This window comes from Phalacrocorax aristotelis, chromosome 3, assembly GCF_949628215.1.
Source record: "Phalacrocorax aristotelis chromosome 3, bGulAri2.1, whole genome shotgun sequence".
Taxonomy (NCBI): domain Eukaryota; kingdom Metazoa; phylum Chordata; class Aves; order Suliformes; family Phalacrocoracidae; genus Phalacrocorax; species Phalacrocorax aristotelis.
The window spans coordinates 129,270,667-129,288,353 of NC_134278.1; the positions used below are offsets into that span (position 1 = coordinate 129,270,667).

General features: G+C 41.3%; 1 protein-coding gene across 3 annotated transcripts in view; it reads right to left on the reverse strand.

The window, feature by feature from the left end:
• KIF25 (kinesin family member 25) overlaps nucleotides 1–17,687 on the reverse strand; it is a 42,756-nt gene that overhangs the window by 18,469 nt on the left and 6,600 nt on the right. For 2 of the 3 annotated variants that reach the window (XM_075089623.1, XM_075089622.1), the window contains 4 exons: nucleotides 12,626–12,729; nucleotides 11,290–11,378; nucleotides 9,623–9,665; nucleotides 4,126–4,193 (listed from right to left, as the gene is read on the reverse strand). In XM_075089623.1, the coding sequence (XP_074945724.1) occupies nucleotides 4,126–4,193; nucleotides 9,623–9,665; nucleotides 11,290–11,303 (125 nt within the window). In that variant the 5' untranslated portion in view covers nucleotides 11,304–11,378; nucleotides 12,626–12,729. Of the gene's footprint in view, nucleotides 1–4,125; nucleotides 4,194–9,622; nucleotides 9,666–11,289; nucleotides 11,379–12,625; nucleotides 12,730–17,332; nucleotides 17,472–17,687 lie in introns of all 3 variants that reach the window. The other variant, XM_075089621.1, reaches the window with a different exon arrangement.

Consider the following 17,687-nt stretch of genomic DNA (forward strand, 5'->3'; position numbering starts at 1 on the left):
CGGCCTCTCCAGCGGATGGAGTCTTTTTTCAGGCTGTACTGGATCCCTGTTACTTTCTCCCACTACCAGACTGAAATATCCCTGCTGCTTGTGTCTCGTTGTGTCACACTAATGAAGGGAGTGGTCAGGTTGCGCTTCCCTTTAGATGTGGATAAGGTTTAGGGGGAAAAAAGAAAATAAAGAGGTCCAGAGGCTGCAGGCTTGCCTCGGGACTTGTCTCAAAAGAGTCAGTGGCAGAGCAGAAATCAGAAGGCCCTGAGGGTCGTGTTTAAGGATGCACTGTCTTTGTGGGCAGCATCAACCAAAGGTGTTTCCAACCCCACCGCCGCTGAACTATCTGCTGTGAATTAAACACTTCTCACTCAAGGGAAGGCTTTCTTTTCCATTGCGATGTGGATTTCAGACTAATTTTTGAACAGAATGAAAGACAATTTAATTGAATGAATTATTTCACCTCTTAGAAAAGAGCTATGATAGTACAAACCTCGGGCCAAAACAAGGTCATCCACAACAACTGCATAGTTTTTTTCGAATTCAAGGGAAAAAAGAAAAAAAAGCTAACACAGGGCTCTTCAAAGACATTTTTCCTCCAACCCTTTCAACTATCAAATTTGTACAACATAAAATCAAGACGTGAAAATAGAAAATCATCAAAGGGAGGAAATTCTGATTGTAAAACGTGGGCAACCTAGTCCTTCATTTCTTCTTTAGCACACCGAAAAGGTATCCTCCCCAAGATTACAGTCTGCAGCAAGTACTGTTTATACAAGACGAACAGAATCTACAACATGAATGTCATCAGCCACACTTAAGTATTTGAGGTATGAATGTCCATCTTTGGAAAAAAGCTTCCTTTTCTGACATCTTTTTGTTGTTGTTGTTGTTTCACTCTCCTTTCCAACGAGCGGTGTGTGTTCTTTACAGCTTGCAGCAAAACGACTGATTAGAAACAGGAATTTTGGTAGCAGCAAACGTTACAAAGCATAGATACTTGCCGGTGTATGTAGTATGCTACTCTGCTTCACTTAGCAGTGTTCCACAGCTTGTACATGGTACTGCAAGTTTAACCGAGTTAAGGCACAGTGTGCTCTTCAGCATTTACTCCAGCCTCTCTGTGTATTTGACCAGGATCTGGCCACTACAGTCCACAGCCTGCACAAACATCAATTTTGTATCCATGTTCTCCATTAATAAGACACACAGAAGGATCACTGATAAATAGAGACAGAATTAGAGCCAACCCACTTAGTTCAGCATTTTGCTCCCGACAATAGCCAGAGGAAGGAGCAAGAAGCACTGTGGTGGCTGGAGACACAATAATACATCTTTGTGTTTCATCCTAATCCTTAAAAGCTGTAAACTGGCCTCAAAAGTGAAATATGAGTTGAATCTCTGTTTCAAAAAAAATATTATTAGAATTAGTATTCAGTTTCTTTTCGCATCTTGCTGAATTCTTGGCCGAGGGTAACATCCTGTGGCAATGTGTTCCACAGTCTAATTGTAACTTGCATGAAAACGTACTCTCTTTAATCAGGAAAGGAGCACTTGTCTGGCTTGATGGACAAATACCGCTTGTCTTGCCATTCCTCTGATGTGCTGTCACACTGCACCGAGAAACCAGCAAATATGCAGAGCTGTGGCACAGCTCGTACTGGGACGACACAGACGCTGAATAGCAGCGCTCCGTCCTTGCTTTGCACGCACATACGCGTACGCCTCAGGAAACTTTGCACATCCAACCCGCAAGGTCAATATAAGAGAGCAAAAGCAATTCCAAACACTTTTCTCTGCTCATTTGTCACCTGCAGTCAATGAAATACTCATTAGCACCAAGTCCTCCGCCTTGTCTTGACCAACTAGGCCTCTAACTCGATGTGTGTTGAAATGGTATTTTTAATTAACACATCAAAACGTCTCAGAGCTACTACAGGAAAAAAAACCCACCAAACTTAAAAAGGGGTTTTAGCGATGAGAACATTCCTACCATCTTCCCTTGCTGTCGATGGGTTTTGCTGTCTAATAAAGCCGATTGCTACCAACCACAATGGGGTAAAATCAAGCGGCCGGAGTAGCCTGGTTGCGCTGCAAAGCGGTACAGCCACAGCTGACTATGGCGGGTTCAGGTTCTGGTACCCATTCAGAGGAAAGGCACGGGGCTCCGTGTCGCAGTAACTACTCCAAGTATTTACTCAGCTTCCTAAAGGGGTTTTACTGCCACTACTTAGCTGCTGTGGTTCGAATGCTACCAGTACCCAAGTGAAGTAGTTTAAAGTTGCCTTGAACTAGTTGATGCTACGCTGTAATCACAGCACTGGCTGAAGCACGGACGCCCGCTTAATTAGCTATTATCTGAGAGCATGAAAGATGCAGCAAATCCAGAGAATCTCTTTATATAAGCCTGTGTATTTTTACCAGAATGATGACAGATTTGTCCCTGTGTAGTGATTAATGTTCTTTTCACCTTGAAAAATCTCAGCTTCTGTTTTTTATTTTGCTAACTGATTCACCAATAAAATTATAAACGCATAACATGCTGAAAGCTGGAATTTTCTTTCTGAGCTGAAATCAAATATTTTGACATTTATTAGTTCCATAAAACTTTGCTAAAAAAAAATAAACATTTTTGAGTTCATAAGAACCATATGCTCTTCTGTTTATAAAAAAGAGCTGTGCTGGGACACTGAAAAAACATTCCCCAAGAACTGCATTCTTTGGGGGATTTACATTTTTTTAACCCTTTTCCTGATTATCAGGATGTACACCACATGTCCAGAGTCACAGCAGCTCTGGAGTCCTGGGTCAATACTGTTAACCATGTTGCTCTACAGAGTTGAATTCCAGCATTACTCTGCCCTTACTTCAGCTGGTACGGCTGCGATAGGTATAGCTGGAGGGTGAGAGGAATTACTTCAGGTCGCTTAGCAGTTTTGCAAGGGGGCCATGTACCTTGAGATCACATGTGCCTTGTATGAAGGGAGTCCTATAACCTGTGGGGTGAGTAAATCTTCCCCAAGATTTGCATTATCTCGGCAATTTTCAGTTGTTTGGTGGCCCACACAACAGCAGCCCCCAGTCTGCGTGAGCAGAAAGAGGCGGCACCTGAGAATGCCTCATGGAAAGGGTGGATGCCTGCCAGTGTTTAACAAACCTGCAGCAGTTTGGGCCAAACAAGCTCAGACCTTAAGTTTAAACCAGGACAGATAATTCACGTTGGATACATTTGACTTTAAATCAAGTTTTGCCTTCAAGCAAGGAAGCATGAAATTGTCCTCATGTTCTGTTTCTAGAGAGTTTTGAAGCGTGGTTCAGGGTAGAGAGCACACTGGACGAGTCATTGCAATGTATAGATGCGAAGTTTACGTTAGAAAAAAGGCATGGGGCAAAATTTTGTATTTCTTCATTTACGGAGGTGTCCTTTGTATTAATTTAACCCTTCGTCCCTGTTTTCAGAGGTTCAGGTCAGCTCCATTCTAAAGAACATAAGGCACCTTTCAGCCAGCCCCCCTGCAGTTTTCTGCCTTGCAGATTGACTCTCTGGTGTCTCATAAGGCACAAACACCAAGTAAAACCCTTAATCACAGCTGGTGCATTCACAATCTCTCTTGTCTACGTGGACTCTTGAGCATCTCATATGGAAAGTGGCCACACTACAGCCTTTCCCTGGGGGAGCGCAGGCTGACTCTACTCTGCTATCTATGTTCAGGCCATTTAAACTCTAAATTCAAAGTAGCATCGCTGAACATCAAGTCTTACAAGTCCTCAGCCCAGTTTCTGGCTCAGTCATGCTGTATATCTAATGCTGAAGGCCCGCAATCCACCTCAAGTCCTTACCTTTAACACGTGGATAACACGTTGCAAGGATCATGAGAGCTACTCAGACTGTGAAGAGGGTCAGATAAGTCTCTACACAGATTTCAAACTTAGGCATATCAGTGGTCTTCACTGAGAGGGGAGACTAACTGTGTCATCTACATCCTGAAGCGCATTAGTCTGTGCTGCAAAGAATGTGAATACTACATAAAGAAAAAAAATATGAACATTATCTTCTAACCAATGCCTATGAAAAAATTACCCTTCACTCTACAAGCCTTCCGGCAATCCAGATTGCTAAACAGGAGTACCCACCTGTCAAACTGAAAAGTCTTGTTTATTGATGCATGACCAGGGCGGCTACACTTTATGAGGACAGTTTCCTAAGAGGAAAACAAAACGCTTACAGTTAATATCATAGGCACACCCACAGAAAAGGAAATATTTATCATTTCTAACATTCCAGAGGACAGCAGTAATTAAGGATCACGAAGTCCAAGGCCCTCCTCCAGGAACACATGAGGCTTTAGAGCCTGTATACTGCAGTGTACTAGCAAGGCTACAAGAAAGGATCTTAAAAAACATTCAGATTATTAAAGAACAACCAACACAAAATAATCATGCTTAAGTTCATGAGAAAGATCCAACCCCTTAACTGAACTTCTTATTTGCCTAGAAAGCAACAGGCAAGTAAATCCAACCTCCCTAACTGCCACCACAAGTAGAAAAAATGGCCTTTTTTATTATAGGGCCAGTTTTCACAGTTTTTCAGACTGATTTAGTATATATTTGTGCCTAGAATTGAGCAGAAAATGCATGTTTCATACAATAACATGCTGGTCCACAACTGTGAGAAAGAACTGCACTAGCACAGTTGGTAGGATTATACAAGTGTTTAGTGGAATCCACCTTCCAGATGGATCCCATAGTAGTTTTCTAAGTCTGACAGATATGTAAGCAGCTCTTTAAAGTATTACCAGAGCATAACCACAGCAGTCTGGCATGCCTCACACAGCAACTTCTGTGTCCTTCTACTCCTCACGGTGTATGTTGCTTAATTGCAGAGACAAGTAAAGAAAAAAAAATGCGGGGGTTTACAGCAATTTTGGTGGAAGCTCACTAGCACACAAAATACTTATCTAATTCAAGGAGGTTTCCTAGCTTACTAACCTGCGGTTACACTACTGTATTTGATGGGAGGGCTGAAATTCCTACTGTGCTTCAGGCAAGTAGCTTGGGGTGCCGAACTAAAGGCTTTCAAATGAGCATTGCCACAGAACGAAGTCATAAAGAGCTGAGCAAATAATGACTGCGTAACAGTATGTCCAGCGTGCAAGCGGCTAATAACATTTTTTTTTTGTTTTGTTTTGAGTTTATGAGTCTTTCCTCCTCTTTGGAGGAGGCCAATGTACCATTATAACCTAAGGGTGACAACACTTGCCTTGCAGAATGAGCTATGTCACCCATCCCAGTACCGGCAAACCTAGCAGCAGCCAGATGCAGGTACAACACTTTGCTACAAAATGGCCTGGCAAAGAAATTCTGATAGTATCAGTAACCAAAAGGCTCTCGGGGAAGGAAAAAATGAAAATGAGAAAAGATCCAGCGTGACGGAACACATTTCTGATTGAGATATCAAATTTACTTGCAAACCAGCTTTCCCTAAGGTGAGAAATGGGACAGAAGAAACTCTACTTGCATAACATAGAAACAAAAGAATTGTTAATAGGCAGAAGTCTCATATGAGCATTGGTAATGACCTTCCTTCCTCAGGAGATCAGTATGGCCTAACGTATCCACCGTGGCTGCCGGCCTAAGAATTTTATCACATTTCCATGTCAATAGTGCCTGTGAAATCCATACAGCTGTCTCACATGAACACTGACAAACCTTTTTTTTCACCCCAGAGTCACAGAATACTCCCAGTCTGAGTTCTTTCAGGGCAATATGAATCATGGAAATGACATAAATCTTCATATTCATAAATATTCAAAATCTGTCCTGGCACCCAAGCCTGACTCCCCAACCCTGGGGAGCCGTTCAGTAAGTGAAATTCAATAAGGCAGAGAAATAATTTTAAATGAGTTATATGGAAGAGTGGATATAGACACGATCACAGAGTCCAGCTGTGATAATCATCATTTCTTATTGCTTGTTACTGTGTATCCGCTGAAGGCTATGCCCCCTTTGCCAAGACCACTGCTCCATAGCAGAGCCCACGTAAGGGAGACTGCGACTGCTCCTCGTGTTTCACTGCCAACTTCTGTGCAGCCAGCTGATATAGCACCGAGGCTGACATAGACAGCTTAAAGGATTCCCCACACTGGGCAAGCACCAGGGGAAGGAACCTCTAGCTAGGGACGGTGATAAGCAACTGGGGACCAATAATGTCTCCAACAGCTACAGCTACATCCATCTGATCCATTACAAAATTATCTCCCAAGAAAAGGAGGGTCTTGGCTGTGTTAGTTCATGTTTTCCCAGTCCTATCGTGAAGAAACAGCAGAATCCTGCACCTTCCCTGATATTCAGAGCAGCCTCTCTGCCACCTACCTTTTTTTCAACTACTCACAAGTGAAAACCTTCTCAAAATTATTTGAAAGACATTAATCATGTAGAGGCAGCCAGTGTCTTTTCTCTGTGACAAAGGAAGTTGGGTTCAAACATCACTCCAGGCATTAGCCCAGGGCAGTCGCCTCAGGTGCCTATTTAGTCTTGAGAGAGAGACAAACATACTCAAAGTTTAGTTCAGATCTTAGGTGAATGACTTTCCCTCTGGAGGTGCCTCCTTTTCTTCAGCAACCACAAGGGAAGTCTGGAGTGATAAGGCACCTCATTTAAGCATCTATATTTGGTGTGAATCCAGGTGAAAACACAGCTGCTCATTCAAACATGACACCTGTACTCACTAACGCACACAGCACACCCTGCCAGAGACGGATGAAATTACAGAAAAGCAGCAAGGGGGATCCTGCAGCGTGGTTGAAGCGGGAAGGGACTTATAAGGATTGCCGAGGCCAACCCCCTGCTCAGAGCAGAGTCTGTTACAGCAGGTTGCCCAGGACCATGTCCAGTCAGGTTTTGAGTATCTCCAATGATGGAGACCCCACATCCTCTCCGGGCAATCTGTTCCTCTGTTTGACTACCCTCACAGCTTCTCATGTTTAAGCTGAATTGCCTGTATTTCAATTTGCGCCCGCTCCTCCTTGTTCTGTCACCACCAAGAAGATTCTGAGCCTTCAGTACCTCATCTACTTGTTTTCTCAGGTCGGGACAATACCAGCACTGCTCAATGTCCTGATCTGTGTGCAGCAGTTCAACTTGCTGTGTAGTGTGTACTCACTCCCCACCATTACTGCCCAACAGGCTTCGGGAGAAAGGCTCAGGCAGTCGTTACTGTTACCGTGAGGAGCTGGGCATACATCGGAAAGCAAAAAAAGAACTTCAAAAATCTTAAAGTAGCAGAAAAACTGAAATGAAATACTCTCCTGTACACCCAGTAAAATTCTAAGCCCTATTTAGACTTAGAATAGACAAGGTGAGCAAGGTTATAGAAGAGATCACATATGCCTTTTGAAGGATGACATGAATCTTTAAGAAAACAAAAGAAAAAACACTCAAAGACCACATGGAATTCATGTAATCTCAGTCTCACAGAAAGATACACAACCGTTCTGTCCAAGTGTCAGCCCTGCCTATCTACAGACAGTTTGAAGGAAGTCTTAGCACAGCTCCTGGCAGAAGAGAAGCAAAACTACTTTATACTGCAATTTTTCTTGCGGTCTTTCACTACGAGACAGATGTTTTCCCTATTCTAGTTATAACCTGACAAAGTTGTAGCATAGATGAGACAGATCAGCATATTACTAGAGCTCCAGCCCAATCCAGGACCAACGTCAAGCTGAAGCTCACCCAGAAGACCCAACCACAGCTTCCAGTATGCAGGCTGGACTGTGCTGGGACTGTGGTTCGCAAGTGCAGCTCTGCTTTCTAATGAACATTAGCTTTAAAGTGACCACGGCAGAAAACTGCCTGGTTCTGTTACATATATAAAGTATTTTCAGGGAAAAACCCAGAAAGACAACCATGATTTGAAAAGCAAACCTAATAATCTCAGCACCTCTATCACAGTCTCCCTTCACCTTGACCTAAAACTTCCTTTAAATCATAAATACTTGTCTGAAACATGGTCCACTTGTTTCCAGAAGTAGGAGCTTTGAATGTATTGCAACTAAAAGCTCAATAACAAATCAAGCCCCACAATTTTATCTGAAAACCACATATTTATCTTAGCCACAAGCATAACGCTTTCAGGTGGTAAAAACAAAACAAGCAGGCAATAAACTTTGTTTTCCTTTACTTTCCTTGGTATAAATTGACTGCTTTTTGTAAAAAGTTGGTTGTACTTTTATCCTCCCTCACGAACTTGGATACTTTAAACAAAACTGGGTTTTTTTCCTTAAAAAAAAAATCATATTTAGAAACTACCACAAAGCCTTAAGGTGTTTGATCGAAACTAGAAAGCATTTTAACCAAATAAATGTCAAGACAAACCAATAAAACCCTTGAAGTCAGTGTTGTGTTTTCCAAACCCAGGAAGTCTGTACCTTTCAAATTTCATTTTACAATCCAGTCCATGCATACATTTATCTTCCTGGAATATTTCATAAGGACTTTTAAACATGAGAACAGGTTAGCATATTGAAGGCTACCAGCTCACTGTTTCATAAAAACTAAAACTCATAAATTGGCATGAAGAAGCAGACAGTGCTTTGCCTGCTAACAGACCCTGTAACGTATCAGCTATCTCTATGAAATAATCCAAAACCTAAATATTATCTAATTTCATCTTCATGCAATAAAATTTAACAGGTCAATGGCATTTTATAGTACAATAAATGGGTCATGGCATCTAGAATACTGCCTCTGCCATTACAGGTCCCTGTTCTTTAGCTCCTGATATATTTACTCTTTCTTAGATGACTCTTCATGTGCTCCATTAGTTTCCTAATTCCATATATATATATATATATATATATATATGTTTAAAAGTATCTACTTTATGCAATTGAGATCTGCCTAATGAAGCTATAATGTGGAAGATTTAAATGCATAACATTTATCACTTCAGCAATATTTTAAGCACTACACTACAGCAGAGAATTTGGCAAATCACCATATAGCGAGGAGCCAGCTAAGAACTATGGCGGCTAAGAAAATTAAAACCCAAGTTAATACGTTGGCCTTAGCTCACACTAGTGTGCCTTTTTAAATTTTACATGTTGGTAATTGCCTCTCTTAATTTTGGAATGTCATCTGGATTTGCAACCTCAATGCTCATCCTCCTTCCTCTGATGGACCTAAGCCAGGACACTTTAACATGCTTGACTGCGGTACCACTTGGGCTGCTGTGGTTCATGGGATATCGTGTTTCTCTCCTCATGCATTAGTTGTGTTGCAATAATACAATTTAAAAAGTCTGCCATAATTTTAGAAGTAGTTTCAGTAAATACAAGTGGCTCAAAAGGACCGACTACCAGAAGTCTGCAGCGGTTTGACTACGGCAAACAGGCAGCCTCCGGGTCATGGATGACTGCACCAGCAGAAGCTCCGAGCTATTATGACTACAAAGAGTCAGGATGAAAACAGCACAAACCACTTGCTGTCGCACCCATGGGTGATCAAAGCTGGGCACTGACTGACAAGAAAATACCTCTTTTTTGTTTTTTAAACCCATTGTTTGCAGCTCCCTCTTGTCTCTCCTTCCTAGTATCTGTGTGTGTGCATTTGAATTTCACCATCAAATACTCACCTCGTCAGCTGCATAGGCCACCTTTTCTGAAAAGTTTCTTTGCCTGTAAGAAAAAAACCAAAGTCAATCGGGAAGAAAAGGTACTTTCAAACCATAAATGTTCCATTTAGCTCAGGAAAGTCAATACCCAAAATGTCTGTGAACTACACGTCTGCAGAGCACCTTTCAGAATTGCCATTATTATTGTGCCATAATATGTAATTGCTGTAATAATTATGTATTGTACATACACAGCACAACAAATAATGCAAATAAATGATCACATATTGTACCAAAATATGTAGTTATTGTGTTAACTGTGTGTTAGTACGTACTACGCCACAGTTAATTGTGAATAAAAACCAAATTAAAGTGCAATCGAGCAAAATAATCTGTTTAGGAAAATAAATTTAGAACAAACCCAATTAAGACTAATTTATATGCAAACTGTTCTATTATTCTGAGATTGAAATGTGAGCTTGTAACAAGAGGCTTCCAGTTTAAAACATTAAAGGGAAAAACACCCTGTTTTTAGGTATGTGTCCCTGGTCTTGCATCCATTACTAGTCCAAAAAGTGACTGGGATTGCTGAGGTGTGTAAATTCATACACGTACGTGTTTTGAGAAGTAGCCCTCAGTTTTACAATTCAGTTTTATTTAAGTGACTTTTCAATACATTAAGAAAAATTAGTCTTAAGGACGGTTTGTCCATCCTGGTTCGCACTGCAGCTCAGTGCCTGATTGCGCTGTTCCATACAGCGACAAAAGCAGGGAGCGGGTTCCTTCCCAGGCGTATCAAGCACAGGTTAATGCAAGTTTCCCCTTCAGGCTCCTTGAAATTTCTTGTCTGCTACTTTTGAAGTTGTTTTAATTAAAACAATTCTGTATTTTTTTTTTAAACGTTTGCCAGAAATTAATAAACTTTAAAACACTGAATGTACTCTTTCAGAATTACCAGCCAGCAAAAGCAAAATAAAGCCCCAAATCAGTTATTTACCGATAGGGCAAATGATAATGTTACTGCTTTCTAGCCACCCACCTAGTTTTCCCCTTCTTTCTTTCTTTGTGTGTGTTTCAATCCCTACCTTCTTTCATGTTAGTCATCTATGGAGAATTCAGCTTGTTACAGCACATACTTGCATCTAATCCCTCTTTTCCTTTTGGATCTTGGAATGTTTTGACACTTCAGTTACAGTCAGTGTGTTATAAATCAGGGGTGCGGAGCCAAATTATACCAAATTTAGAATTACCAGCGTTTGGGCTCACAGCAAATCTCTTCTACAGCATTACAGAACAACTGTAATGCCAAGTGTGTTTCTCTACCCACGACTTCTGACAGTTCTTACATTACTGTATCCCAGAATTTGTATTGGATAGTGAATTTACTCTAAACTGATTGCAGCTGTGTTCCTTCTGCCAAGCCTGGGATAATCCTGGCCTGGCAGCACAGCTATGGTTTGCCATTCAGGTGGAAGTACTTCTAGACAAGGGGATGAGATTTGCTAAAGCCATTTTAGCGGGGGAAAGGAAGGGAAAGAGCAATTAGTTTTTATGATACCATCATCATCTCCCCACACACATAAAAACAGAAAAACCAAGAACACAGTTGTTCTCACGTGCATATAACTTGTTTTCTCTGTATATTAATTATGAGTCAGCCAAGATCTAACACAGCCAAAAGAAATTACCTATCTTGTGACATCGAATGACCAGCAGCAGTATCGAAAGGTAGTAGTGGTCGGATCCTGCAGTGGACTCTGATATTTCCTCTCAGTTCCTAGGGTTAGAATATGAAGATGTATTTAACGCAAACTACCACAGAGGACAAACACACTGGAATTTGTGAAGCAGACATGAATGTGTTTAAGAAAGCGGGTGTTGACAACGTCACAGCCTTAGACTCTGTGGAGAGAAAAATAGTATCAGTAACATTTGTTTGCCCTGAGAAGTTAGGAGAAAGTACTTGAGGAAGTGGGAGCTCTTTGGAGCTCTGGAAAGGTGGAGCCCCCTCCAGTCTATACGGCAATAAAAAAAAAAAAAAAGGCTTTCAATCTGAGCCATTTTCCCCTCTTCAGTTCTTTCCTCTTTACCCGAGCTTCTTCAGACACCTGTATTAACAGACAAGATTACACACTCCATTTCTCTTCCATCAGCCCTGAGGAAGATGTGGAATATAAAACATTTTGTACCTTTTCCTCTCCACTGGGTGTTCATACATGACTAAAAAAGCCAGTCATTGATTTCTCTCTGTGGGCTATTTCAGAATTCAGCTTATCTAACCTGGTGTTTTTCCTTCCTTTTTATTGGTGATCAGTTCTTCTCATTTTGTATTAGTGAAAACAGCTTGCCTGTGACGGCTAGGGACCACTGGCATTAACTCCCCGCTGCCTGGGGGAACATCCTTTCAGTAAACCGTAACACAAGGCAGAGTTCGGAAGGTAAGCTTCCAAACTTCTTTTTAACAAAGAGCTTCATTTTCCCACGTAGAAAAAATTGAAAAGAATTTTGTTTGAAGGTGGCTTGTGTTTCTAAAAATCAGGTCCTGAATCAGGCAACCAAACACTAGCCGTTTGGGAGGGGTGGGCAGGAAGAGTAACCTTGAAGTAGAAAAAGGAAAACATTAATCCCGAACCATCACTAATGGCTGAGCAAGATGTATTTGGAAAAATAAAAGACCACCACTTTGCAATTTCAAGTTAATAATTTTAAGAATTCTAAAACAATTCAGAAGCTGCAAATTTAGAGAAGAGGATGAAGAAGCTCAAGTTTTGTTCACTGTCCAAAATGGATGATGCTCCTTAATGCAATAGGCTCCAGGAGCAAGTTTGGAAGATGCTTGTGTAAAAAGAATGTGCTGGGGCTTATTGTAAGACAAATGTGCCTCAGCAAAGAAATGCATTGCCTATAGACAGCTGGGGGAAGTGATATATCCATAAAAAGTATATTCGTTAGTTCTATTGGTGAGGAAATGACGGGCATAATTACAACAAAATAAGAAAACATTCTGTCATTAAAGATACTTACAACTAAGCTGTTATGTAGAGCTCTCCTCTTTTGCTTTTCTTTCTCATATCGCTCTGTCACCTCTTGTAGGGAGTGCTCAAGATCAAAAGCTTTTATCTGAAACACTTAAAGAAGAAGGCTGTTTCAAAGAACTAAATTCTGTGGCTTTACAAAATGAATTTTCCAGCTGCACCTCATGAAATATGAGCATAAACCTTTTTAACGTCTACCAAACTTAGATTAGGAGGGTCAGTTCCTGATTTATTAGACATCTCTGCAAAATCCCATCATAATTCTTGCTATGAAGTGGCTAGGTGAATTTACAGATAATTACCATGAGTATATATGTGAAGTCTTGAAAAACAACCGAAACGACAAGACATTTAAAGGCAGTTCAAATGTGTCACTTTAGTTAGAGTAATGTTATCTGTCAATGAAGCCTCAAACCGAAACTTGAACCAACCTGCTTCTGGATGCGGCTGTCACTTGCAAGGCTCATGCTGTATTTGCTAACTTGACAAGAAGTTAACCCATCGTTTAGCCTCAGCCTCAGCTACAGTGCTACTAATCCTGTAAAACAGCCATAAGGTTCCCCTTTAAGACGGGTGCACTTGCTTCATGGGTAGGATCTCATAATAAAGATTGATCTCTTGAACCCAAGGCAGACTCCTTCACAAAACTGAGGACTAAAAATCAGATGACTTCAAGGGATGTTTGTCTACACTAGAGATTTCTCAGCTCTTATTTTTGCGATGCCCATGCTATTTGCCTCCAGCTCATAATGCTCCTCCAAAGCGCATGCGTGCAGGGGAAACAACATTAGTAGCTGGGGAATCAACGTCCAGGAGTTTCACTAAGGAAAACCCTTTTCTTGAATCCTGTATGTGGAGTAACACTAGTACGTCTTGGAGAATCACATGCAAATATGTTACAATAAATTGTCAAAAGTGGCTCTTACACTCACTGTCCGCTAATCATACAGTGTTTTGCAAAATACAAGGTTGGAATCCATTGATTATTTAAGCAATTGCCATGATAAGTATCTTAATTTATAAACTGTGTACACAGAAAGTTTCTGTTCTTAAAGGGCCTTGCACAAGCAGTAAAGTTAAGCAATAGGTGCCGAGGGTACTCTTCTATCCTTCCAGTCTTGAAAGGAAAAAAAAATTACTACTTTGTTTCAGTATTTAAGTGGTCTCTTCATGATGACTGTGAGAACCCTACTGGACAGATTCAGTTAACTTAAGCCCTAATTATTCACATTTTTTTTCTAACTAGCCCTCCTATGGTGAAGATGACTGTGAAAACAGAACTCAGCCTTGGGGCTCCCTGATTTGACACCAGGGCTTTTGAGCAGACAGGAGAAAGACTGCGGTCTGTAGGAAATGAGTTAAGCTGTTACATTTAGCAGACGATAATTTTGTATTTGTAAGAGTGAACCATCAGTTTTAATGCCCATCTTCTGTAAAGCTTTATGTGCAGCACAGAAAAACTTCTTGAACAGAAGCTCTGCAGAGCAAGTTTCCTAATGCATAAATTATTTCTGAACTTTTAATTTCTTTGGAAGTGGAGCTATAGAGTTATATATAAACACTCATTTAACATTTTCATAGCTTTCTGCTTGGCATCAGCTGCTAACTACTCATAATTTACATTTTCATCCATAACCTAAGGGCAGCCACTGGGTGCATCTGTTTTAAACTACTAATAACCCACTCGTCATTATTCAAGAGAAGTAGTCACTACACACCTGCGGACATTATAGACATCCCTTTCCCTTGTGCTTTGCCCACCACATCAACCTACACAGAAACTTTCTGGGAGCTGGGTATGCTGATTTTTCTGCTTAAACGTCACTGAGCACAGTTAGGATCTTCACTGATAATCAAACAGTTGTAGGAAAGCGATGGCTTGCAAACACATTCAGGATTGTAATGTTTCTTTAACTGACCGTCCTGGTTAAGGAGCTTTTCGTTCCCTCCCATTCAGTGCTGCACCAGACCTTCTGCTGTGCTTGCACCGCTGCTTTCATGGTCGCGTGGAGGTCTAAAAGCAATCCTTCTTGCTGTGTAATTTCTGTCCTGGATCAGCTCCTTGGTCTGTTTTGTGTGTGGTCACACAAACAGTTATACCAGCGTAATGGAAATGTCATGGCGGGACACGAACAACAGGAGCAGCATGGCCTGGCACAGATACAGATGTGGAGCTGTCCTGATAGTTTCTGGGGATTTTACTGTTTCTTTCCATACTAGATTCCAGTTTAAAAAGCAAGTCAAGCTGACCATGCCTTCTAGGATAAGCAGCTATGATGTAATAGACTTAATTCCAAAACTTCTTTTGAATTCAGCTGCATTTTATATGCTGGGCTCTAACAGCGTTCTTCGCGCCACTGCAGTATTCCTGTTGCTGGATCCAAGGTCCCTCTCCTCCTCCCCTGTTCTACACTACAAAGGAAAGGCTTTCCAAAGGCAGCTACGCTGGTGAGACTCTGCTGTTGAGTTGAGGGTAAAAGATGACAGTAGTTCACATTCCACAAGTACCAGTCATCGGCACAGCGCAGAGCTCAGCTTTCTCCCAGAGGAGCACAGCACATAGGTGCCAGCATATGGGAAAAGTGGGAAATAAGCTCCTCACCCCATTTTTCCTCTCCTCCACCCCAGAAAGTGTCCTGGAACCACAAAGTGTACCTAAGTCACTGGGCTGCAGCAGCTTTCACAAAATATGTCAGTAACCTGTAGCAACTCCTCTATCACACGTTCGCTTGGGCGGATTTTGCTCCTCTGGACCTGCCGCTTTGCCAAGCGGCGAGAACAGCGCTTTCCCCTCTCTGAAAAAGTTCTGTGTGCGCAGATACCGTCACCGCCTCTTTCCGATAATACCTGCGCAATGAAGTATCTAAAAAGTAATCTTAAATTTTTAGAAATTCCTACCCTTCCAGAAATGTGCCGAATTACTGCGACTGCCTCAGTGGCATCATCTGCAGTCAGGTGGCCGGTATTTTTTGCTAAAATGATAGCGGCTTTGTTTTGCAGGGAAACAGGCCTATAACAAAAGAATAATGGGCACTTCTCTTTTAAAAATTACTGCTGTTTAAATTTCAGTGGGAAAGATGGCAATAGCCAGGTTTTTGGACTTTGAGTAAGTATTTCTAAGCAAGGGACTACCCGGTTATTACAGGGAAGCTTTATAGTTTGCCGCATGTCAACCTCAGCCTTGAAATTAACCTACTTGAATGTGTCTTCTATAATCCTCTCCCTCATTTTCAACCTCTGTTTTAGGATTAAACTGATAACATATATTGTCTCCAGAATACGTACTTTGGGCTTTCTGCTTACAAAAGATTATACGTAATTTAAGGATGGCAATTCTGACTGCCATATTTACCCTTAACAATAGAACCTCCATCTAAAAGATTTGACAGAGAACTGAAGAATGACTGAATTAAAAGCATAAGTCATCCACCTCAGTACCAACACACTATTTTGTTACAGGCAAGGAAGCTTCTCCTGGTTATTATATCATAGAACAATGTGCTAAGAAGTGCCAGTTGAGAAGTCAACAGGAATTTGCAAGGCTTCATAAGGAACATTTACTATTTATTTACACCACAACAGCTCAAGTGCAAATCCAACCTCCTATCTGTTCATTTCGCCCCCTGCTTCAATAAGGGGAACATTCACCTTTAGGGTTAATTTTCCACTTTTGTTTTTTCCATTTTAAAGACAGCTTGATTAAGCATTTTCTCTACATAGATAATCCAGTGATGAAACTGATTTTAATCGTAACTTAGTGCATATCACACAAGGGCAAGTTCTGCAAACACCCATCACGGAGAATGTTGTTTGTTGCTGTTGAAATGAGTAGCCCCATCAGAATAAAAACGGTCCCAAAATTAAATATTTCAACCAAAAAGTTAAAAGGCACCTTTTCCTCCTGTTTTAACAGCAACACATGGATATCAGAGCATCACCCAAGGACCGATTATACATTTGTGGGTTTGCTGTTAGTTCATCAGGCTGCTAAGCTGCAAACAGTTTAAGCTCCCTATGTGCCATCGGCTCCTCAGGCCTGGGAGGAGCTCCACCAGAACCAAGGATATCGCACGCAGGTGCGGAGATCCGTGCCAAGGGGCAGAGAGTGCCACTGTACTGCAGGGTCTGCGTTAGGTGTACACGCGGACAGGAAAGGACCTGAATTCTGACACAGTAGTCTGTACGGTGTTAATATCTACAGTCCAGCAAGTGGAACTGGTTTTGATTTGGAAGTGTTTTCTGTAAATACACAGAAATATTAAAAATCCAGTCTGTTCTAATTTCAGACAGTATTTTCAGAAATCTCTGAAATCACCTGAGTCCTTTTCTGGTACAGTCAAAAGCAGACAAATTTCAGCTAAAGCAACACATTCTTTATTCACCTATTCTAAAACAGTCAGGATAACAAGCCTGAGAACTTCAGATTAAAAACGTTACAGCTGAGCCAACTCAGCAGTCTAGAAGCAGCTGCAATCAACACAAAAGCTAAATCCAAGTTATCGGTCATAACCTCTGCAGTTACTTGTACTCTTTCTAGCGCTTCAGAACTCCCTGATGGTCAATTGTCAAACAAAAGACAAGTGCTACAATTCCAGTGGCACGTTTCTCCAAAATCAAACTCAACCTTTCAACGTTACTAACGTTTAACAATGACGCTGATGTTACACGTTTGAAATGTAAGCGCAGCGAGCCTTACTTTGCATTGCTTCATTTTGCAGCTGTATCCCTTGGACTGCTGTCAAAACTTGGTAATGGTAAGTCTTGCTTTGACGCTGCAAGTCTTTTGAAAGCTCAAGAGCAAACGAACGGAGGCCCTTCAGGTCTTGCTTAAGCCTCTTCTCAGCCAGAAGAAAAAACACATTGTAAACACACAAAAACAGCAGTGAAGGAGGAATCACTATAACCACACCACAACTAATTATGGAGACATATCACAGCCAGAAAGAACCCTCTACTTGACGAAGGAAGTCTTCAGGAGTGTATCATTCAACATGTTTAGAGAAGAATCCTGCAACATATTTAGCATTGTCCTTTCCTAAAGACTTCAACAA